The 21,679-nt window shown below is 41.0% G+C and overlaps 4 protein-coding genes across 13 annotated transcripts in view; 2 read left to right on the top strand and 2 right to left on the bottom strand.

Moving 5' to 3' along the window:
- Positions 1 to 3,366, bottom strand: part of ptpn3 (protein tyrosine phosphatase non-receptor type 3) — a 19,260-nt gene extending 15,894 nt beyond the window's left edge. Inside the window, exon 1 of the mRNA XM_046044322.1 lies at positions 3,099 to 3,366. The gene's annotated coding sequence lies outside the window, so the exon portion shown is untranslated. The remainder of the gene's footprint in view (positions 1 to 3,098) is intronic.
- sgk2b (serum/glucocorticoid regulated kinase 2b) lies at positions 3,228 to 6,978 on the top strand. 2 transcript variants are annotated; one of them, XM_046044331.1, is made up of 12 exons: positions 3,228 to 3,390; positions 3,766 to 3,841; positions 3,940 to 4,009; positions 4,117 to 4,142; positions 4,613 to 4,670; positions 4,749 to 4,829; positions 4,924 to 5,052; positions 5,367 to 5,479; positions 5,820 to 6,039; positions 6,127 to 6,282; positions 6,372 to 6,461; positions 6,573 to 6,978. In XM_046044331.1, exons 1-12 carry the CDS (start codon positions 3,324 to 3,326, stop codon positions 6,738 to 6,740), a joined length of 1,254 nt encoding a protein of 417 aa, XP_045900287.1. In that variant the 5' UTR covers positions 3,228 to 3,323; the 3' UTR covers positions 6,741 to 6,978. The 2 variants fall into 2 exon arrangements, with proteins under 2 accessions (XP_045900287.1, XP_045900286.1); XM_046044330.1 differs by having other exon boundaries at positions 3,229 to 3,390; positions 4,099 to 4,142.
- LOC123967941 (transmembrane protein 244-like) lies at positions 6,969 to 10,526 on the bottom strand. 5 transcript variants are annotated; one of them, XM_046044335.1, is made up of 7 exons: positions 10,257 to 10,526; positions 9,166 to 9,273; positions 8,968 to 9,053; positions 7,983 to 8,056; positions 7,769 to 7,894; positions 7,633 to 7,677; positions 6,969 to 7,533 (listed from the first exon to the last, which is right to left on the bottom strand). In XM_046044335.1, the coding sequence occupies exons 3-7, from the start codon at positions 8,997 to 8,999 to the stop codon at positions 7,439 to 7,441; spliced, it is 372 nt and encodes a 123-aa protein (XP_045900291.1). In that variant the 5' UTR covers positions 9,000 to 9,053; positions 9,166 to 9,273; positions 10,257 to 10,526; the 3' UTR covers positions 6,969 to 7,438. The 5 variants fall into 5 exon arrangements, with proteins under 5 accessions (XP_045900291.1, XP_045900290.1, XP_045900288.1 ...); XM_046044334.1 differs by lacking the exon at positions 10,257 to 10,526 and adding an exon at positions 9,479 to 9,673; XM_046044332.1 differs by lacking the exons at positions 9,166 to 9,273; positions 10,257 to 10,526 and adding an exon at positions 9,479 to 9,681.
- Positions 10,325 to 21,679, top strand: l3mbtl1b (L3MBTL histone methyl-lysine binding protein 1b). 5 transcript variants are annotated; one of them, XM_046044325.1, is made up of 22 exons: positions 10,325 to 10,820; positions 12,273 to 12,402; positions 12,743 to 12,938; positions 13,070 to 13,283; positions 13,383 to 13,512; positions 13,730 to 13,781; positions 15,143 to 15,237; positions 15,369 to 15,473; positions 15,599 to 15,734; positions 15,815 to 15,918; positions 16,044 to 16,195; positions 16,514 to 16,617; positions 16,982 to 17,067; positions 17,170 to 17,280; positions 17,374 to 17,488; positions 17,741 to 17,840; positions 18,314 to 18,508; positions 18,615 to 18,716; positions 18,809 to 18,873; positions 18,958 to 19,130; positions 19,402 to 19,464; positions 20,300 to 21,679. In XM_046044325.1, exons 2-22 carry the CDS (start codon positions 12,292 to 12,294, stop codon positions 20,426 to 20,428), a joined length of 2,538 nt encoding a protein of 845 aa, XP_045900281.1. In that variant the 5' UTR covers positions 10,325 to 10,820; positions 12,273 to 12,291; the 3' UTR covers positions 20,429 to 21,679. The 5 variants fall into 5 exon arrangements, with proteins under 5 accessions (XP_045900281.1, XP_045900284.1, XP_045900280.1 ...); XM_046044328.1 differs by lacking the exon at positions 10,325 to 10,820 and adding an exon at positions 10,875 to 12,081 and having other exon boundaries at positions 16,514 to 16,590; XM_046044324.1 differs by lacking the exon at positions 10,325 to 10,820 and adding an exon at positions 10,875 to 12,081.

Raw genomic sequence — 21,679 nt, 5'->3', positions numbered from 1 at the left:
GTGGCTGATCTGGTCTCTCCGGTGTGTTTCCGTTCTTACTGTTAGACTGCTGAGATGTGTTTGTCACCTGTTGCATGCCAGGGGTGGCAAAACCAGCCCTGGCCAGTTCCCCTACTGTCAGAGTGATGGGGCATGAGGTCAGACTAGCAGAGACCAGTTCACTTTGGAGTGACAGGGAGCGGGGGGGTGGGGGTGTTTATGTCTCTCTTTGGGTCCCCCCCCTTTACCACTGTAACTGAGAGGAACCTCCCTGTGTTGCTGTACGAGGATCAGCTTTCTGCAACATTAACCAAGACACCCTGTACTAACTCTGCACTGAACCCAGCGGCTCCAAATTTAGACACAGAGACACAGGGACAAACTTGTCATTTCAGTATGTGAACTTCATGTCCTGTTTATCTCATTTACACCCTCTTATTCTGAGCGCATACCTCAGCTCATTTCCAATTTCACATTATTCCTGTTAAGCCCTATTTTTTTTTTTATTGTGACAAAGCCCAGGCACTCCTTTTATTTCCAATCTCCTTATTTTGTTTTAACAGATGCAAAAGATAATTCCCCCCCCCCCCCATGTCTTGCTCATAAGAATTTGTTTACCGCAGCTGTGCCAGACTCAAGAAAATCTTTCTATTTCCATTTCATTATATAATCACACATGGATGTGCATTTGTGCTTATATAATTCAGTCCCCAACAGGATGCTTTGGACTGGATAGTGTCTGTGAATGTCTGGAGCGCGTTGCTGTGATATAAAACAACCAGCCACTGGTTGCATCAGGAGTTTGATCATAAATCACAACCATTAAAAACTGGGTCTGTGGTGGTGTGGACAGGCTATGCTATTTGTCAGGCGGAGACAGACCATCATATGCTGTAATGGTGCCATGAGTTTTCATGACCCAAATCTGTGGTCATGTGTTATGTATGTAATACATCAGTAAGTAATGCCATGTCTGTGCATGGTAAGTGAATATGGTTTAATTTTTTTATTCTCTCCTGTTCTCTCTCTCTCTCACACACACACACACACACATGCACAAACACACACTTTCATTCAGTGCATGTCCCCTCACGGTATCACTGTTCCCTCCCACTCACAGCCTTACTGGTGGTATTCAGTTCTCCCTCTAAATACCTGTGACTGGAAGTGGTGGAAAAAGTACTCAGTTACTGCTTTTGTAAAGTAAAAGTAGCACTAATATGGTGTAAAAATACTAAGTGAAATTCTAAATCTTACTTAAGTAAAAGTATTTCCATCAAACTATATTTGAAGTACTAAAAGTAAAACTCACTCTGCAGAATGGTTCATTTCAGTATATTATTGGATTATATTTAATAATGCATTAATGTGGAAGCATTACTAATGTTGCAGTAGTGCTAAATATATCTAGCCTGCTAAACCTAGCTTCATCCATAACAATACATTGTAATAGTATTAGTTGATTTATATTTTGTTTTAATAGTCTGCAAAGTAACATATGTTGTCAAATAAATGCTGTAGCGTAAAAAGTGCAATATTTCCACTCTGAAATGTAGTGGAGTAGAAGTATAAAATAGCAGGAAATTGAAATACCCAAGTACAGTACAAGTTTCTCAAAATTGTACTTGAGTAGCCTACAGTAGCTTAGTTGTGTAAATAAATATACTTAGTTAAACTCCACCACCTGTAACTGGAGAAATCCATACCCCTAAATAAAGAGGACAGGAGTGAAAATCCACTCCAGTTAACCTCTAAAGGGAGCACAGGCTCAGTATGCTGCCTTCAGGTGCCAACAGCTTGTTTCTTCAAGACCTAAATTATTTTCTTTTACCCGCTGCACAGGTTCTGGGAGTCTACTGTGGACTGTAGCTAATAACCATGCACTACATTGTGGTGTTATTTACATTTGAATGTGAGCTGTACTTTATTGTGCATGGTTATGGGTTAACAGGCATATTCAAATATACACCCTTTATAAATGGTTTATAGGCTGTAATTAATGGCTTTATTAATGCTTTATAAACATTTCCCAATGCTCTATAGATCAGTTTTAAACCACTGACACCAACCGTTTTCAGGTTAAAGGGTTGTGAGTTTTTCACTTTATTTTAAGCGTTCAAGTCTGCAGTAATAAATGTTAATAAGTCATTATTAAATAGTCATGACTCTAACTTTCCAAGAAACCACATAATTTCAGTCATCTTCAATGATAGGACTAAATGTTAATAAATCTTTACTACATGGTCTCACATCTGGTCTCACATCATCTCTCACAGCAATTTATCAAATATGCAGTTGTAAATGTTATAAGGCTGTTAATAAATGGAGTTGGGTTCAGATGCCTTTTTCCAGAAAGTGAGTGGTTGAACAGTCCTGAAGGATCTTCCTGATGAATTTAAGGGTTAGCTAAAAGACAAAGCAAGTGTCATGCTGGAGAAGGATTTCCTTTGCAACCCGCTGTTCTTATTAATTACTTCTAGCTGATCTATAAAGCATCAGTAAATTATTTATTAACATGTATAAACCCTTTATAACAGGTTTCTTATTAGAAAATGGTACATTTCATTTTAAAATGCTGTTATAATATTAGGGTTTTTAATACCTGACCAGAGACAACAGAGGAAATACCTAGGAAATTATCTAGGCTAACTCTGGCTCATTTACAATGAAACTGCTAAAATTAAAAAAAAGAAATTGAATGAAAAATAGGTAGGCTATCAATAGCTCACTTATAGGCTACTTAGTCTGTGACATAGCCCTCTGTTTCCCATCAGTTGTTGGTCATAAAATAAACCTGAGGTGTAATGAGATAATTAACAGGGAAGGACAGAGCAAAAATAAAAATGTTCTGCTGTCCAAATCTGATTTCAGTTTTTAGACCTTTCACAAATCCTATTTGCTGTTTAGTGATATATTCCAGCATTTCACCCCTCCTGGCCTTAATTAGCTAAATGAAACCACCAGAGGAGGGTACAGGACCAAAACTCATGGACATGTGAAAGGTGACAAGACACTGTTTTTTGGAAGTGGTCTAGTTAAATAGACTGGGGATAACTGATACAAGTAACTCAAATTTGCACTTGCAAATGCAGTAGCTGAGTACATGTAAGCATACTTACAGTCCACAAAGCTGGCTATCACTGAAGGTCGCTCGAAGTGCGCACATCCCATTTTCACATCTCCGAGGGTACTTAAACGCATCCTTTACTCTGAGTCTGCTACGTCAGTGGTCTTTTAACGGAGCAGCAGTGCACTGAAGGTTTAGTACAAGCGGGACGGTTCTACTGCGGGACAGTCTTCACTGTCAACTAACTGTGAATTTGTACTGAACAGTCTTCATCCAGATGACCGTGACTCGAGAACGGCCGTTGACCTACGCCAAAATGAGAGCGCTTGTGTCGTTTTTCTCAGGTAGGGTTAAATCCATGGACTGTATATAAAAAGTTATATCTTTTTAACCGACGTAACATTAGATTCATTTTGACCGTTAACGTTTGCGCCGTAGCAACGCCACCGTTACATCATAACGTTACAGTCAAAAGTAACGGTCAACGCAAAAAATCCTGCTACAAGAGGCAAAATTGCCTTAACGTTGTATTAGAAAGAGGTGAACCCAATAGTAGGCCTAGAAGAGTATTATATTAAAGTAATATATATTTTAAACATTTATAAAGATAAGACATAACCTAAAAGTATCTGAACAGTTTCACAACTTCATAACCTGTTGAGTTAAGCTGATATTACAGCTGTTGAACTCTTGTGACTAACCCCCTGCCTTTCTTACAGCTCTGCTCAAAGGGAAAAAAGTTGGCTTCAGTGACTTCTTACACAAACGTCTTTCCAGTCAACATCTATGCCAACAGTAAGTGAGAAAAACTTTATTATTTACAGCTTTTTACTTTGTGCTTAATCTGCTAAAAAGAAATCCAACATGTACTGTTTTTGACCTCCTGATTGAAGCCTGGACCCCCAGCAAATCCTGCAGCCACAGTGCAAGCTGAGAGGAGAGGAGGGGGACGAAGGCACAGTGGTGAGTACAGAGGGAAGGTTTCTATTAAATGATTAGTGTGCTGAGTGTTGACAGGAGATGAAACTAAATCTGTCTGTCCTGCCCCTCAGTGTCTTTTCTCTCCTCAGGGCTCAGAGAACACGCAAACCTCACAGTAAGTAATTTTTACACCTGATGCCCGGAAATGTTTCATGTCATATAAAAGGTTCTGCAGAGTAACACTTAAAAGATACAGTCATAAAGAGATTATATGTTCTTGACTAAGCTGTCACAAGCAAACAAAATAAAGGAAAATTAGCAATTTTTCTTGCAATATGCACTATTTTACTTGAGTGCCCCCACTTTGGAAACCACTGCCCTAAGTAGTCAGATAGATAGTTAAAAACAGAAAGTCTTCCTTTACTTAAATGTGTGATCACAACCTTGCAACCCAAAGGTTATTTTTATGAATCTATTAGCCTATTAACTCGTCTGTGTAGCATTATTAAATCATTTATTAACCACAAACTAAGTAATTAGTGTCACACAGCTTAAGATATAATTTTAAGATTAATAATCTTATTATAAAGTAGCACTGTATCACAACACATATCTGACAGTTTTTTTTTTTGTTTTGTTAACCAGAACGAAACCCTCAGATTTTGACTACCTCAAAGTCATTGGCAAAGGAAGCTTTGGAAAGGTAGCGATTTTTTGTTCTTGTAAATGTTTGTGGGGTTTTTTGTTTGGACATTAAATGACACGGCTCAAACTTTTGTAGGTGTTGCTGGCAAGACACAGACAATATGGACGCTACTATGCTGTGAAAGTGCTGCAGAAACAGATTGCCAAAAGGAAAGAGGTGATCGATCTATCTATCTATCTATCTATCTATCTATCTATCTATCTATCTATCTATCTATCTACTTACTGTATATGTTGTGTCTCTGAGGCAGAAGCATGTGATGGTTGAGAGAAGCGTACTACTGAAGGGACTACATCATCCATTCCTGGTGGGGCTCCACTTCTCTTTCCAGACACCAAATGCTCTCTACTTTGTCCTGGACTACGTTAATGGAGGGGAGGTATGTGTATTTTCTGTCAACTGTGAGATGGTTTAGTCTCCCTTTGCCCACAACCATCACTTGGGAAAGGAAAGGTTTCAGATATAGAGTAGAATTTACAAATCTCTAGCATATTACCAACATAATTAGCTACATATTTCTTAAGCCAACGCATACAGTTTAGTTTAAGAGATGCCACAAGTCATTTTGAGACCAGCAGTCATCAAAGCCAGTGTCAACCAGTTGTAACCAGTCCCTCCATGGTGCTGCTATTGTGTTGAATTTCGTTGTCATTTGTGTAGTCTGTGTATGTGACCATACGTGTTTGTCCTCAGCTTTTCTACCACCTTCAGAGGGTGGGGAAATTTCCTGAACCCAGGGCTGCTTTCTATGCTGCAGAGATGGCCATGGCACTGGGCTACCTCCACTCTCTTGACATCGCTTACAGGTAAACACACACGCACACACACATGCACACACAAACAGACAAGCCATTGCAAAGTCACTCTTCCAAGTTTGTCTTGGCTCACTGCCTGCTCACTTTCTTTGCTCATGTTTGATTTAGACGTGTTCCACATGGTTTAAATGATTCATGCTGGGAAATCCCAATGAAATGTTCCCTTTAATAAGAGAGCTCTGCATAGAAAATGTTATCACTAAAAACCCTCCAATGCCACATTTAAAAATAACCAGTAAAGGGAAACAAGGTGAAGCCAGAGAAAAGGGGGAACAAAAACAACAGCAATATTCAGTTAGTAACAGTTTTGTTCCACCTGTTTCCCTGCCAGAGATCTCAAACCAGAGAACATCCTGCTGGACAGTGAGGGTCATGTGATGCTGACAGACTTTGGGCTTTGTAAAGAAGGCGTGGCCATAGGCGGGATCATGCATACATTCTGTGGGACTCCTGAGTACCTCGCTCCTGAGGTGCTACAAGGCCGCCCATACAGTCCAGCAGTGGACTGGTGGGGCCTCGGCACTGTGCTTTTTGAGATGCTGTATGGACGGGTGAGTGCAGGTGAAGTAATCTTTTTCCTTTCATCGAATCACCTTCAGCATTTTCACCTTACTCCGTCTCCCTGTTCTGTCTCTCAGCCTCCATTTTATAGCCATAGCAAAGCAAGGATGTTTGAGAACATAATTCACGCTCCTCTGCAGCTGCGTAGTGGGGTGTCTAGGGCTACCCGCTCACTGTTGAAAGGATTGCTGGAAAGAGACGTCTCCAAACGCTTAGGGGCGAGCCGTGACCTTGTAAGTGCACACAAACAAAAAACAAAAACCAAGCAACGATGCACGTAAACACACATAACCACAGAGGGTCTAATTCAATGTGTATTCAGGTGGAGCTGCAGGAACATCCCTTCTTTGCATCCATTAACTGGGACGACCTCCTGGCCAGGAAAGTTAGACCTCCGTTCATCCCAAAAGTGGTACAAGCAATTCAGCAATAACAAAATGATAATAAATGAAAAATAATAAAAAATAATAAATGACCGCACAGTATACTTGAGTGTTTGTGTTTATTCCCCTCTCCTCTCCAGAATGGTCCCTGTGATGTCAGCTACATCGACCCCGTGTTCACGCTACAACCTGTCCCTGCCTCCGTGAATGAGAGGTGCCAGGCAGGCGGGGGCAGGAGCAGCGAGGCCTTTCAAGGATTCTCCTTCACGAACCCAGCAGAGTACGTGGCAGCAGAGCCGGGTTCATAACAACGCCAAATCCTCTGGGAGCATGTTTGTTCAAATATTTATTTTTTATGTCATACATTTTTAAATCAATGTCTATTTTTAAACATTCAAGCAAAAAATTCTTACACTAACACAGTAACATTGGTTTCGCTACCAAATTATAGCATATTTTTAAGTTATGTTAAGTATCAATGTGAAATAGGCTGGACCTAGCTACCTCTATGTGTTGAATGATGAAACAATAAACACTCAATCTGAAGCAGTTTTATTTATTTTAACACTTTTCATTTATATCTTTAAAATATACAATAAACATTATATTGCAACTTTCCCATTCTACTGTTACATTCTCAGCTTACAAAAGTAATGAAAATACTTTACAGGGTGCCCCTATATCCTGCATAGTCACAGAGGCATTGTGCATCAAAAGCAAAACACAGACAACATCTCATTGTGGCATTTACATGTACACAATAGGATGCCAGTCTGTTGGCAACCCGAAAACACAAATTGGACCCAGCTTTGACTTAATGTCACGGTAAGGAAACGGTGAGGAGTCTTTTTTTTTAGTGACAAACAGAAAAAGCCCATCACTGAGGAGAATCTAATGGTGTCTCCAGGAAGAGAACATCTGTTCTCATCTTTTCTACCTCACTTCACAAGACTGACTGAAACAGCTAATACACAGAGTAGCTTTCTGTCTTAGTAGAGACCAAGTTTCAGTAGAGGCTGAAGGAGGCGTAGCTCTGGTCACTCTGGCAGGTGAAGTAAGCAATCAGCTGACCATTGCAGATCATCAGAAACAAGCCGCTACCTATGGAACAACAAAAAATGTAGAGAAGAGAAAGAGAATTGAGTTCATACAGTTAAATGCAATAACTTCCAGATGAGTTGCCGGTAATGTTTGTTTTACCTAAAGCCAGCCACCACTGCCACACAATGGGAAACTCCAACATCACTGCAACATGTAAACAAAACGTGCAGTTTCACAAAACATTCTGTAATTTGCCTGTGCACCTGGGTGGATGTATTGTTAAACGTGCGCACACCTAGGCTGGTGATCATTATATGCACAAGTGTGACTGTGACGGCGTAGTCCCAAACGCGCCTCCTCACCACTGCGGCAAACAGAAGGCCGCTGCAAAAGTAGGTGAGCTCCATGGACAGGAGATTCACTGAGGAAGACCAACATAGTAAAAAAGCACAAAGTGAAAAACGTTCACGCTCATTTTCGATCATATTGGCTGCATTCAGTGTGCTCACCCAAGTACTTGGAGTTGGATTCAGCAGGTTCGGTCTTAAAGTCAAATGGAATCAGTCCGTCAAAGTGATCCAACCTGAATGAGTGGTGAGATAAAAGGGTAAACTAGTGCCTGCAGAAAGTGTGTTAAACTACTGGAAAGTGTAAACACATCTCATCTCTTGGCACCAGGTAAAAGGAGTCTCCAGATAAAGGCTACATGGTGTAGATAAAGTAATGTAAACACTTTTTAGATAACTAAAAACTGTAATCATGGATCCATGGCCAGAATAACCCACTGTGCTGCCCAAGTAAAAAATAAAATGTTTAGACCTCCTGCTTTATGTGCATTGTGTCCCATAATATACATATAAAGTACAAACTTCATATGGCTTCATATTTTGCCTACAAAACCAGAAAAAAATAATACTACCTGTCATGGTTTGCTATGTGTTATCAGTGTACACAATTTTAAGGACAACATTAACTAAAAAGGGTTCTTATGTAGAGGGGCTTAGGGCACCTATACATTCGTAAAGAGGTAAAGATGCAGGACACATATTAAAAAACTTACAGTTTCCGCTGATATACTTTGTTTTACATTCTTAAAATTTATTTGCATATAGGTTGCTTGTATTAAATTTAGTTTCATCTTGGGCTGTCTTGTTCATTGCAGAGACTGGTACATGTCATAAATGCTGGGACTGTTCCTCTTTGCCTACTAGATCATTCTGCAGTTATTTTGATAGTTGCACTTGGAATTTGGTTACGGGTAATTGTGCCACTTTGAAACTCTGTTAGTTGACTGAAAATACTCAAAGTGATAATTTCCAGACCTCCTATAAGGCTCCTCTGCGTTCAATTTTGCATTTATTTAGCAGTGTTTATGGACTATGTCCCCTTATTAACTACCCCCTGTTCATTACAGCAGATTTGTAGATATATACAAAGATGCTTTGAAGAGCTGGTTTGCGCGCACACTTGCCCATGCAAGCAAAAGATTCTCACCTGAAAGCACCGAAGCACACACTCCCAATCATGTAGAAAAGGGAGTAAAATATGACCAGACACAGTAGCAGATTGAAGAGCACGGCCTGTGGGGTTGAGACATAGAGAGGGAGAATATTTCACAATACAGTATCTACTTTATCTAGTAGGCAGCACCACATATTTCACACGTAACGCAACATTATACACAACACTAACCTGGAGTTTTGTTGGCAGTTTTACATATGATAGGCTACTTGGCTGCAGGGGGAGGGATGTGCGCTGTAGGTACAGACAGCGACTCTATCTGCTGCAAAACCTGACCTGCTGCATACATTTGGGTAATAATAAGTGAGTTTTTTCTATCTGTACATCACAAAAATCGACCTACGGTATAACAGAGCCTGTCGTTCCCTCTCCATGTATTTTATCGCACATGATATCCCTGCAGTCGATTCTGATTAACAGATCCCAGAGACGCCTGATCGGGCAGGCAGTCGGCTAGATAATGACACGGTAACTGTCCTCTTACCTTCGACTCGACCGCTTTCCCTTTGAATGCCATCTCATGGTTTGTACTTGATATTATATTACAAAATAAAGCAGGCTGCAGCACGGTGCACTACCCCGTTAATCCCCTCGCCAAGAAACTGGTCTTCTCCTGCCATCTAGCGACAAACACAGGAGCAGCACCACCGCTTCCACAGCCGAGCACTGAACTCATTTCACCTCCTAGTATCAGGGCGGCCTTTGTTGACTGAAATAAAGACTTATCACACAATACCTGTTTACTAGCATTTGGATAAATAGCCATGGATAATATCGCGATTTTCTGTTCATGTGGAGTGTAGGATATTGCCATCAAAAAAATGGCTAAAATGGGCCAAAAGATCTGTAGCTTTATTATACCGGAGGAACCACAACCGCCCTATGTGGGAGGGATTGAATACTGCAGGGTAGCTGGAGATCAGATGGTTGAACATGATTATTTGGACCACTGGCGACCCAGCAAATACTTAAAATCAATTTAAAGACCCCAGTACCCACAATAATCTCAGGATATGATAAAACTGATTTGCTGTCACATTAAAATCTTACATTCAGCAGCCTAGACGTGCCATAGGAGGTGCAACATACTGCGACACACATGGCTTCTTGGATCTTTGATATTAACCAAAATTAAACCCTACAGAAGTATTTTAGCTCATGACTTCTTTTTGTAAGGGTTTGATTAGGCTAAACTCAATGTGTGTGTCATCCTGTTCGAGTTAATTTAACGTTACTGGTTTTGATGGAGCTCATATACGCACCAGCCGACGTGATGTGTATAAAAAAACAAGCCAAACCCAGATTCTGTGTGAAGCAACGCATTCTGGTTCGTGTTTGGTCAAAAAATGTCACTTCGGGTGATTTTCCAGGCCTGAGTATTTAATCCTACAGTTAGCACCGGCTTGTAAACACCGGTTATCGCCTGTGCTCGGGAAGAATCTACTCAGTTTGGCTGTTTGACGATGGTAGAGGGTTTAAAACTGGGGAGAAAACAGCTACTTTGAGCAGAAGGGAACCAACCGCTCCTCAACGTTTATGGAAGACACTGCGGTCTCTGCGCTCCGTTGATACACACTCGTACTTCTCCAGGGGAAATACTTATATGGCTGTTATGAGCAAATGGGAATATTAGCCCCAGCCTATCGGTAGATTCCTTGTATCGGCACCGAACTGAGTTTTGGGCGTGCTGTAAGTGCAAACAGGCCTGGTATTGACCACCGATAGTAAACTGAACTTTTCCGAGACCCAAAGTTGTCAGGCAGCGCATCTTACACGCATGCGCATCCTTCTATCCAGCTCTAAATAAGAGTTAAAACAGAAACGAGGTGAGTTCCATATTTTTAAAACAATACGGGCGTAAATACTAATTTATTGCTGTTAACAGTGGCGACTTTTGAAAAAGCGGCCTTCGTTTTGCTAATTAGCGTTAGTTCGCATTATTTCCACGCTGATTTAAAACGGCGATAATAAATCGTTTTTTTTTTTCAAGTTTCTATTGAAGAAATGAATCAAGCAACACTGTTGAAGCTTGTAACAGTAACGCCGTGTTATTCCGAGTGTGCGTGATAGTGTGCGAAATATTGGCGTTTTGCTAAATGCGTTTTCCTATTGTTATTAACCGGGAAACTTATTTATTACAGATTGTCCTTAGCTGGCTGCATCCAGTCACAATGCTACGGCTAGCTGTCTAGCAATCCTCCGTTCAGCTGAACGGAGTGGAGCTAGCTGACTGTTAGCTTTATATCAGCGCTAGCTAGCAACCTGGTCTGACATTCCGTGACAAGGGGAAAGTGAAGAAAATAACCCGAGTGAAGGAAAACATCAAGTCAGGAAATTACACAGCAAGGAGTTGCTTTTGTTCAACGTGTAGCGGCTTTACATTATGTGTTTAAATGGGTAACTTGAGTAATTTACATAGTTTAAACGTGTTGGTGGCCTCTTCCTATGCTCCGCCATTTTGTATAAGACGAATGCTAATCATGGGCGCTCTTACATACACTTTATTTATGGCTAGAATAAAACTGAGGTATTAAGTGCAAAGTCAAACTTAATCAAGGTCCACCAGCTCGGGCTGTTGTTTACTTTTCGCATGGTTATAAACAGCATACAAACAGAAAATATCACCTTAATTCTGTGTTGAACATGCGTCAAGACCAAAACAATATACCGTAATATTCGTCGGAATAAAACGCTTTTAAGTTTGGCCAGTCAGTGCAGAAAACAGTGTTCTCTTTAAAATTGATAAACAAATGACCCTCTCAGTTGTTTATAACCAGGCAAACAGCCGGGTTTAAGAGATACTGTTAAAACAAGGAAAAGATGAACTTGTGTGGTTAACTTAAAGTTGAGGCATTTTTCCTCATGTTTGTCAGTGATCCTGATGAAGGTTCACTCGGATGGGGTCGTTTATGCACGTATTTCCCCGTTAGTTGACCAGCAAAACAATATTATTATTGACTGTGATGTGTGAAATCGAAATGCATGGTGTACCCTACAAGCCAGCACACACTCGCCATCTAGCGGTGATGTCGGACAATGCTGTTTACAAGTGCAGAAGCTGCATTTGTCGTTGGGAGCACTTTGCAGGTAAAACCATTCAGGGGGGCTGCTTCACTGTGATAATCACCCACAATCAACCCAACAGACGGAGAAAAATACGATAATTTAAGTCAGAGATGTGAATATGTTTACTCAACCTCTGTTGTATTTTACACATTAGCAACCTTTTTCTGTCAATTTATGACAATATCTTTCATTTGACTTTTATGTCTTTGCAGGGATATTGGCCGAGTGGGAATGACTGACACCCCACCCAGTGATGGCCCCTCCCAGGGAGCTGATTTTGACATTATGGGTGCTCTGGACTGGAAGGATGGTATTGCTACGCTGCCTGGTAGTGACATCAGGGTACGACATATGTGTTCCTGTCCAGGATACACATCCCATATTGTGTAAATGTTCGTGTTTCTGATCACACACACTCACATTCATGTTAGGTTAGGTTTGCTTTCATAGCAGAGGTAGGCCTTCCCACTGAAATTAATACCACCTCTGCTAACTTCATTAAAAAATGTTATTAAAGAAAACACTAACTTTCAGGGGAAAGAGAGAGAGCTATTTCAAACTGAGTATGCCACATATTTAATGAGTGTAACTGTTTAGGTTGTCTACTACTCTACTGGGCTCAACAACTTCCTGGGAGAAACCCTGATGAGCATAACTGTTTTTTTCCCTGTGTCCCTTTCAGTTTCGCATGACAGAGTTTGCGACTCTTGAGATTGTCACAGACGTAGAGGTCAAAGGGCAGGAGGCACAGCCTAACTGTAAGACCTTGGACCCAGCGCAGTCACACACTCCCACCCCTCCACCAGAGGGCCAATCACAGACTGGCACAGCCACAGCTCCAGCCAATCACAGTCAGCCAGGATCTTCTCAAGCTAAAGGTATGACAGCACATTTAACCATCACAACACTGTCATTGGAAAAAAATGCAGTTTTAGCTTTTTCTGATCTTCCGATGTTTTGTATAGTGAAGATTCTCAGTTTCAGCCCTTGTTTCTGCCTTGTCCTCTAGCCCCCGGTCCTGTACTTCTGTCATTAGAGGAGGGCCCCAGTATGGAGGGCCCCAGTGTAGAGGTTGGTCCCAGTGTTGAGGTTGGCTCTAGCACAGACATGGGCCCAAATGGGGAGCTGTCAAGGTGCCGGGCCTGTGGTGGCCATGTTTCCCGGGATGCCCTCTTTCAGGGCAAATTCTGTAGCTCCATTTGTGCCCAGCCCTCTAGTGGCAGGTAAAATGACACATCTGACCTTCTCTTACACCTCTTTGTTGTCCTTCAGATTATTTTGTTTTGTTGTTTCATCACGAGTCAAATCTTTCTTTTCTGCAGATCGTCTCCGGGGGAAGCAAGGGAGAGTCAAGCAGTTGAGGGTGAGAGGCTGGGTAAACGTGTGCGCAAAAAGAGGAAGATCTATATGGATTCTGGTGATGAAGAGGAAGACAACCAAGAGGAACCAGAGGTAAGGAGCATGCTCTTTGTATTTGTCTCCACTGTCTTTCCCAAGCATTGGCTTGCTGTAATAACAAAGGTTTTCTAACAAAGTATCTTCTTCTGGAGTTTTTCTATTCTCACCGTTTCTCATCTTCTTTAAGTTGAGAAAATACGACAAGACAGGTAAGAAAAAAAGTTGATAGTTCTGATGATTAACGTGTTCTTTTGTGTCACCTTTTTTGTAGGAAAAAGCCAAGACTACCAAAGGAAGAAGAGGTGCAAAAATTGCCAAACTGGGTATGTTAGACTGCTGCTAGACATGCTGTTTCTAAATCCCATTAAAATCTTTAAATCTTTAACCTCTTGTCCTCTGATAAATCAAATTTTGTTAAAATGTTTTAGCATGAATATAAGTCAAATGTTTTCATTGGCATTTGAATTGACATCTTCAAATATCTTAACTCTAATGTATGAAACTTATAGGCATGCTGTGTCTGTAGTGTGAGACAAGAATGAATGAGAGTTTGTGTTAATTGGGTATCTGTAGGTTATATCAATATTATGAGCAAGTGTTTACATATAGAGTAATACATCAGAACATTTTTTACTAGGGATGCACCGAAATGAAAATTCTTGGCCGAAGCTGAATATAATGGAACAATTTTGCCAAATACTGAACAAGTACATTCACATTTTTTCCACTTATTTTGCTATTTTTCTTTCCATTGCATAAAATAAATAGTCAAAATGTGCTTTTTACTTAGTGTTTCACACAGGATTTGGAGAGACTATGCTGGGTGGGTCCAAGGCCCGAGAGGGTCCGGTAAAGTAAATTACATGTGTCCATTTACTTTTAATGGACACATGTAATATATTTTATACTTTCTGTGAATATAATCCAATTAATCTTATTTCCATCGTGTATAGACACCTTATTTTGAAAACTGGACGTTGTCACATGTGTATCCTCACGCTAAATGCAACAAGTCCAACCCAATTTGATAAATAATGTTGTATGTAGTTCTTATATCGCATAACATGAAGACTTCACAACCTCTCTTCAGGTAGGACTCTCATACTGCAACACTTGTCTTTGTAAAGAGAGAAAATGACAGGATAAAGTCACTAACCTGCCTGTCAGCTCGCTCTGGTCCGTTGCAGTTACCATAAAGGCTGAAATACGTGTGCACTCCAAATGTAGGTGCGGCTAGCTCAATTGCTTCAAAGCAGGTCAGATTGTTTGTCGTCTTTTCTAAGAACTCAGCCACAGATGGTGTGGATGTTCTAGGAGACAATTCAGCAGAACAGTGTCTGCAAACAACAATTTTTGCGTCTTTCTCGGACACTTTAAAATGCTTCCACACTGCCGACATGTCAACGTAATTGACTTATTAGGCCAAACACCGAAAGGGCTTTTTTAAAATATTTTCAGCCGATGAATTTCGGTGGCTGAACATTCGGTGCATCCCTATTTTTGACTCCTAATTATCTTGTTATATGAACTTCTAAATCACGGTTTAAGAAAATTGTCACACACACACTATGCTGATTCTAATAAAATAACTCAAATCTGCTGCTGTGTGTTTCTCATGAATGGTATGAGCGGACATCCCCAGCTAAAGTACATAATACTTTGTATTTTTTTGCCCAATCCTCAGCGACTGCCCCACCCAATAAGAAACGGGCATGGAGCTGGCCTGCTTACTTGGAAGAGGAGAGGGCCATTGCTGCTCCTGTTAAACTGTTCAAAGAGGTATCCCCCCCCCCCCCCCCCGTATTCACTTGCCAATTTGATATATTTTTATGCATAACCAGATGGTTTAGTTTATTTGGTCTCAGATAAGGAAAATCATGCCTGTGCTATGTTGTGCATTTGTCTTGCAGCACCAGTCGTTTCCTCAAAGCAGGAACAGTTTTAAGGTGGGGATGAAGCTGGAGGGTTTGGACCCTTCTCATCCATCTCTGTTCTGTGTACTCACTGTTGCAGAGGTACTAGTGCTAGTAGTTCCTTTTTTTTTTATTTTGTGGTTTTGGTTCAACAACAGACCATTTATACGTATCTTTATTCTTGTGCATAATTAAGAATTTCACTCATATGTCCCTTTGCCTCTCAGATCCAAGGCTACAGGGTTAGGCTTCACTTTGATGGTTACCCAGAATGCTACGACTTCTGGGCCAACGCCGACTCGTGGGATTTGAAACCAGCTGGCTGGTGTGAGAAGAATGGACACAAGTTATTGTTGCCTAAAGGTAGACGCACATTCTTGCACACACACACACACAGACTGACACTTTTATCCATGATTTTCCACACACCCTTCCTGAGTAAGTTTCTCTTGTAGGTTGTAAGGATGGCCACTTTAATTGGAGCATGTATGTGAAGAACTGCAGGGGTCAGCTGGCCCCAAAACACCTTTTCAAGAGCCTCAACACAGTGAGTACTAAGCACACGTAATCTGTGTACTACAAAGCCATTGGATTGTCCTTAAATTGAGGGTTTGTATATGCTAAATATGTACCATTTGTTTTAAAAAGAAAAAATTTTTTTTTTTATTTTAGTCTGTGACTCCGTCTGGATTTAGAGCAGGGATGAAGCTGGAAGCTGTCGACAGGAAGAACCCGTCATTGATCTGTGTAGCAACCATTGCTGCTGTTGTTGACAACCGACTGCTCGTTCATTTTGACAACTGGGATGACACATATGATTATTGGTAAGAGCAAGAACGTGTATGACCTAAAGATATTCCCCAGTCCACTTGAAGGACTGCTGACAGCAGTGAAATATCAGCACGGTGCCTGTGTACTTTAGTTATGGAGAGTATGGAAATGTATTGGAAATTAATATGATAAGGTCTTGGAAACTGGACAGAAAGTCTGGAAAAGTTGGACAGGCATACATATCTTCTTTCTGGAATACAACATTTGAAAAAAATCTACACATTTGTATCATTCAATATTTGTTGGAAAACCCCAAGTTTTTGTTGTGTTCCTATTTACACAGTCATTGTTTTTTTATTTTTTTTGTCAAGGTGTGACGCAAGCAGTCCATACATCCATCCTGTGGGGTTCTGTGAAGAGGCTGAGCTAACTCTGACCACCCCAGCTGGTAAGACACAGACCAAGACACACGTGGGTCAGTATAAACTATTTTAATTTACAGTAGGGACCAAATACTGCAGAATATAATATCAGAGTTAAATGCTAATAATAAAATTAGATTCTGCTGATTAAGCTGATAAAATTTGAATGAAAAAAAGTTTACTTGTGCTATATAAAGTGTTCTGTATTTCTTAAATGTAAAATTGATTAAAATAATTAATTCTAAAATTAAGTACTTAAATGGTGAAATGCATGCTGCTTTCAGTTCCTGTGGATGTCCATATTGTCAAAAGTTTTTGATCTACAGGACGTGTGTCACAAGACTGAAATGTCTGTGTGATGTTGTGGTCTGTGTTCAGTGGTTGATGGAGCTAATGAGTCTTTATTCCCTCTCTCAGAATATAAGCAACCCAAGAGTTTCTCGTGGGAGAAATACCTGGAAGAGACGGGCACACAGGCTGCTCCAGCTCGGGCTTTCAAACCTGTACGATTCTCACACAAACACACACACAAATATATATAACATACAGTATACAATAGTAGTCTAGATATAGTCATGTGATTTTTGATCTTCCTGTGTTTGCAGCGACCTCCACATGGCTTCCAGATTGGGATGAAAGTGGAAGCTGTCGACAAGAGGAACCCCATGCTCATCCGTGTTGCAACTATAGCAGACACAGAGGAGCACAGACTAAAGGTACAAGATGTCTCCTCGTCAAGATGTGTTTTGACTTGCTCTGTGCTTATGTTGGGTCTAACTTGCTGTCATCGTCCCCTTCCCCTCTCATAGATTCATTTTGATGGCTGGAGTTCAGATTATGATTACTGGGTGGAGACGGACTGCCCCGATCTGCATCCTGTAGGGTGGTGTCAAAAAACTGGACACCCACTGCAATACCCTAACGGTGAGAGGCACTCTTCCTGTTTGTCCTGCCTGACATTCAGTGAGACCAGTCAATGTTTCTTAGGAGAAGGATCCAAAATAGTAATTTCAACAGATGAGTCAGCACAGTTTGTCTCTGCCCTAATTTAACTTCTGGACGTGTTGGTGGGAGGATCCTGTAATGAATTCAAAAATGGAAAGGGTCTTGCAGTTGTTTGCATAGTTTTATTAACACTACATTTTGTGTGTGTGTGTGTGTGTGTGTGTGTTTCAGGCTCCAGTGATTTATTAACTGCCCCGGGACAAGGATGTCCTACCCCAGGATGCAACGGGGTTGGCCACATCAGAGGACCTCGCTATGGAACCCACTACACGTTAGTAGCATGTATTCACGCATATTCCTGTCTCTGTTTTTACTTTGCACTTAACCTTTGGTGTCATACTTTTTACAACCTAAATGCTGTTCAAAGCTCTATGATAACCTATTTTCTTCTCCATTTTTGCTGCATCCTATCACTGTTGCTGAAATAGCACATTTATTACAATAATTTAATTTCATCATATTTTTTTTTACCAATGTCTGGGGACTGTGTATGTAAGTACAGGAGGAGAAACAAGAGTCTCAGTGTTCTTAAATGTCATTTATACTTGTGTGGGCTGCCCGCAATGTAAATGTGTCGCGTGTGTGGGAGTTTTGAGTCCTTAAGGTGATTCTTTAGCTGCTTTTTTCCTTCCTATTTGTTGTAACCTGTTAATTTGCAGAGCATCAAAAGTAAAAAACAAAAACGTATTTCTGTCTCATTCACGGTTTGTTTTAAGTAAAGTTCGCGTGTCTTTGCTTGTGCAGTCAGGTGAGCTGTCCGTACTCGGAGATGAATCTCAACAAGGAGGGCTTGCTGCCAGATCGGCTCAGTGGAGAACGACCTCTCGCCCTCAGCGGACCTCATCCTCGCGGGCGACGCCCCGATCCTCACACAAACGCTACCACACAGATTTCCTCAACGGCAGACCAGCCGGACGGCACTGAAGACTCCCAGAACAGGTTTGCTGCTGAACACAATACATTCCCAAGAGAACTCCTACCAGTGTTTTGCATGCAACTCTATCCAGTGGTCTGGTACCTGAGAGCGGGTTATCTGTGTTGCTAGGAAACCGGTGACAGTGGAAACTGAGCGTTCAGGCCGCAACAGTCAGCCCGAGCCACCGGGTGGAGCTAGTGAGCAGAGCCACAATGGAACAAGGCCTAAACGGTACAGTCATGAAACCAGCACACGGTCACTGCTGAAGATGTTCTCCCATATTACAGAGTAACCTCTAACTTGCATGTCGTTGTTTTCTTCAGGACTGCTCCAGTTCCTAAATACCTGAAAATGCACTACGTTAAAGAGGAGATTGGTGATAGTAAAGGTGTGTGTGAATGTAAAAATAAGATGAGACAGAGCATTTAACAGCCTCACTCCCACTGACTCTCTTCCTCTTTCCTTTCCTCAGCCTCTCCAGACGCCATCTCTCTTCAGCAGGCCCTCCACGAGTCTGTGTTTTCCCCCGGCATCTCTGCCTCCCCCCCCCACCGGGTGGCTCTCTGCTGGGACAAACACTGCCAGCTGCTGCCTGAGGTCCTGGGGCTGACTGCCAAGAGAGTGGCCACTTGGAGCGCTGAGGAGGTCAGACATGCTTACACACTCACACTGTGCCAGCACATGAAAAGCACACATACTCCGCACTCACTCATCCAACATGAAGGCATCGTGTTGTTCAGGGGAAAGTGCAACTGTGCCTGAATATTCAAGGAGGGTGTGAGCTTGACAGCTGAGGTTCAATAAAGGCATACAATGCCCGTTTATTAGTAGGTTAACTTTTATCGATTGATACATCCTGTGTTTGGTGTCCTGTCTGTAGCTTTTTGCTGTAAATTTGTTTTTCTTTGTTCATCAGGTGGCCAGTTTTGTCAAAGGACTCCCAGGATGTAAAGAACATGCTGCTACATTTAAAACAGAAGTAAGACATACTTTATTAGTAACACTTCAACTGCAAAACAGGACTTTAACCTACTGACAAATTCAACAAATGATTACTTTCATTAATTAGTAACAAAGATTATTATTTGGTCTAAAAATGTAGATGTGAGCTGGTACCTGCATTTTACAGGCAGTTATTAAAGATTGCTTTATTTCCGTTCAGTACTTCTGTCCTTCTGGCATTCAACAAATCAGTTGTCCTAGTCCTAATTGTCTAGCAAACTGTGTTTGACCAAAATCAGTTTTCTGATCCATCTGTCTTGTTTGATATATCAGACAATAACAAGCGATAAAAGCTTTATGTTAACAACAACTTAACCCATTGATTATGCATTTGAAAATATATGGGAAGAAACATATTTAACTTTTTGTGTGTGTAATGCATGGGTGCTAGATCTTCACAGCCAATGCATAAGGGATACACACGCAGGTGGCAGCATTACAAAAACACTGCCTTAATCAATTCAGTGTTTATGTATGCGTCGTCTGGTGTCTGACATACAGCACACGGAAAAATGGCCCAAAATATCTATGCACACAGTGAATAGTTTAAAAAAATGAATATGCAGACTTTTTAGTTGCCTTAGTATGTCTGCTGTTTTGTATGAGGATTTAATAAACCTTTGATTTATTAAAAGCAGACTGACAACTAGCTGGTGAAACAAAGTGAAGCATTCGGCAGCTAAAGAGCCAGCAGTTGGTAGAGACCAAGAAGAGAGTGAACATTTAACTTGACACAAACATGACTCCAAATGAAAGATAATGTTGCTCCATAACTGCTGGATCTGCTCCCTTTATTTATTTATTTTTTTTAGCAAATAGATGGCGAGGCGTTCCTGCTGCTCACCCAAGCGGACATTGTCAAGATTCTGTCAATCAAGTTAGGACCCGCCCTGAAGATCTACAACTCTATCCTCATGCTGAAGAACGCAGACGAAGAGTAAGGATTCCCTCGCTCTCCTCAGCGGTGTCGAACTCTGCGACGCTACAGCTACACAAGAGAAACAAGTGGAAGCTGTCATCTCGAAAAACGTCCTATCTCCCTCCCCCTCCTCCTCTTCACTGAATGGACAACATTCATCAACCTGAGGGAGACTTTTACAAGATACCATGCAGATTCTTCAACTTATAACGTGTTTGTTTACCGAATCATATAAAACAAAAAAACTACCGGCACCTTCAATGCTTCTTCACATTGTACAGTTTATGGATTTAGTGTCATGGTTCTGTTGCATTTTCTGTTTTTGTTTCGTAACTGTAATGGTGCTTCAGCTCAGATTTGATGGAACAAGTGTCTTTGTGCTTTGTTGCTTTTTACTTGGCAAGAGTTTTGTTTTTTATTTAATTTTTTTTTAAGCTGCAAAATACAATCGAGAGGTGGTGAGAGGTTTTTAAAATGTGAAACCCAGTGGAGCAGAAGCACTATGTAGTTCAGCCTTCTTCCTCTAGATGGAGAAAGTGGGTCACTCTACAGGCCCAAAGGCAAGAGAGTTTGTTTAATTTGGAGTTGGCTGAGGCTTTGACTGAAGGGGGGGGGGTAAAAACTTTGTGTGTGTGTGTGCGCAAGTGTGACTAAGTGTGTTTGAGAAATGAGGATGTAATTTCCCACCAGCCCTTGTGTGTTGCTTCTCTGGTCAGATGATTTAGCAGGGCTAAGGGCTAAATGTTAAATCACAGAAACTCGCAGTCTTTTAAGGTGGAACAAGACAATGAACCAGCTCTGTTCTTCTCTATCTGCGATTTTTATGGGCAACGGCAAATGAATATGAATGTTAAAAAAAAAACAGCTTTTAGTTGTTTTGTTGATATTAATGATCTTGTTTGATTTAAAAACCTTTGTCAGTCATATTGTAAATAGTATACAGCTACAAATGGACTGTCCTTGCCCCTAACAGTTTACTCCTGCTTGGTTATGCAAAGGCTTGACTTCTGTCTACAGGGAAGGACAACATGACAGTGAAGTGAAATATACGAGCCTCAATTCATACGTGGATCTTGAGAAGAAAAAAACAAACATTGTCAGTGTCTTTGTAAATCAGCGTGTACTTTTCAGCAAGTTGGAATGTGTACATCAGCAACTGTTTATATGCAAACAGCTTTTATTTATGTATTCTAATTTAAGGAGTAATGGTACGCTGTTCTGGCTCCGAGGTGGCTGTTTGATGGAGTGGGTAAAATAAATGAGATGCACACTG

The sequence above is a fragment of the Micropterus dolomieu genome, linkage group LG03, assembly GCF_021292245.1.
Source record: "Micropterus dolomieu isolate WLL.071019.BEF.003 ecotype Adirondacks linkage group LG03, ASM2129224v1, whole genome shotgun sequence".
NCBI lineage: Eukaryota > Metazoa > Chordata > Actinopteri > Centrarchiformes > Centrarchidae > Micropterus > Micropterus dolomieu.
The sequence above is the reverse complement of the archived record's forward strand: the minus strand, read 5'-3'. Positions and strand labels throughout refer to the sequence as shown.

Bases quoted from the DNA above. Each gene is read 5' to 3' on its own strand.
- sgk2b (XM_046044330.1), top strand. From the start codon at position 3,324: ATGACCGTGACTCGAGAACGGCCGTTGACCTACGCCAAAATGAGAGCG. The intron at 5,480-5,819 runs GTAAACACACAC...TTTCCCTGCCAG, and splicing joins TCTCTTGACATCGCTTACAG to AGATCTCAAACCAGAGAACA. The intron at 6,040-6,126 runs GTGAGTGCAGGT...TCTGTCTCTCAG, and splicing joins TTGAGATGCTGTATGGACGG to CCTCCATTTTATAGCCATAG.
- LOC123967941 (XM_046044332.1), bottom strand. From the start codon at position 9,511: ATGGCATTCAAAGGGAAAGCGGTCGAGTCGAAG. The intron at 7,895-7,982 runs GTGAGCACACTG...GGTCTTCCTCAG, and splicing joins ATCCAACTCCAAGTACTTGG to TGAATCTCCTGTCCATGGAG. The intron at 7,534-7,632 runs GTAAAACAAACA...GTTGTTCCATAG, and splicing joins GCAGTGGTGGCTGGCTTTAG to GTAGCGGCTTGTTTCTGATG.
- l3mbtl1b (XM_046044325.1), top strand. From the start codon at position 12,292: ATGACTGACACCCCACCCAGTGATGGCCCCTCCCAGGGAGCTGATTTT. The intron at 15,474-15,598 runs GTACTAGTGCTA...TTTGCCTCTCAG, and splicing joins GTGTACTCACTGTTGCAGAG to ATCCAAGGCTACAGGGTTAG. The intron at 17,841-18,313 runs GTTAGTAGCATG...TTGCTTGTGCAG, and splicing joins CGCTATGGAACCCACTACAC to TCAGGTGAGCTGTCCGTACT.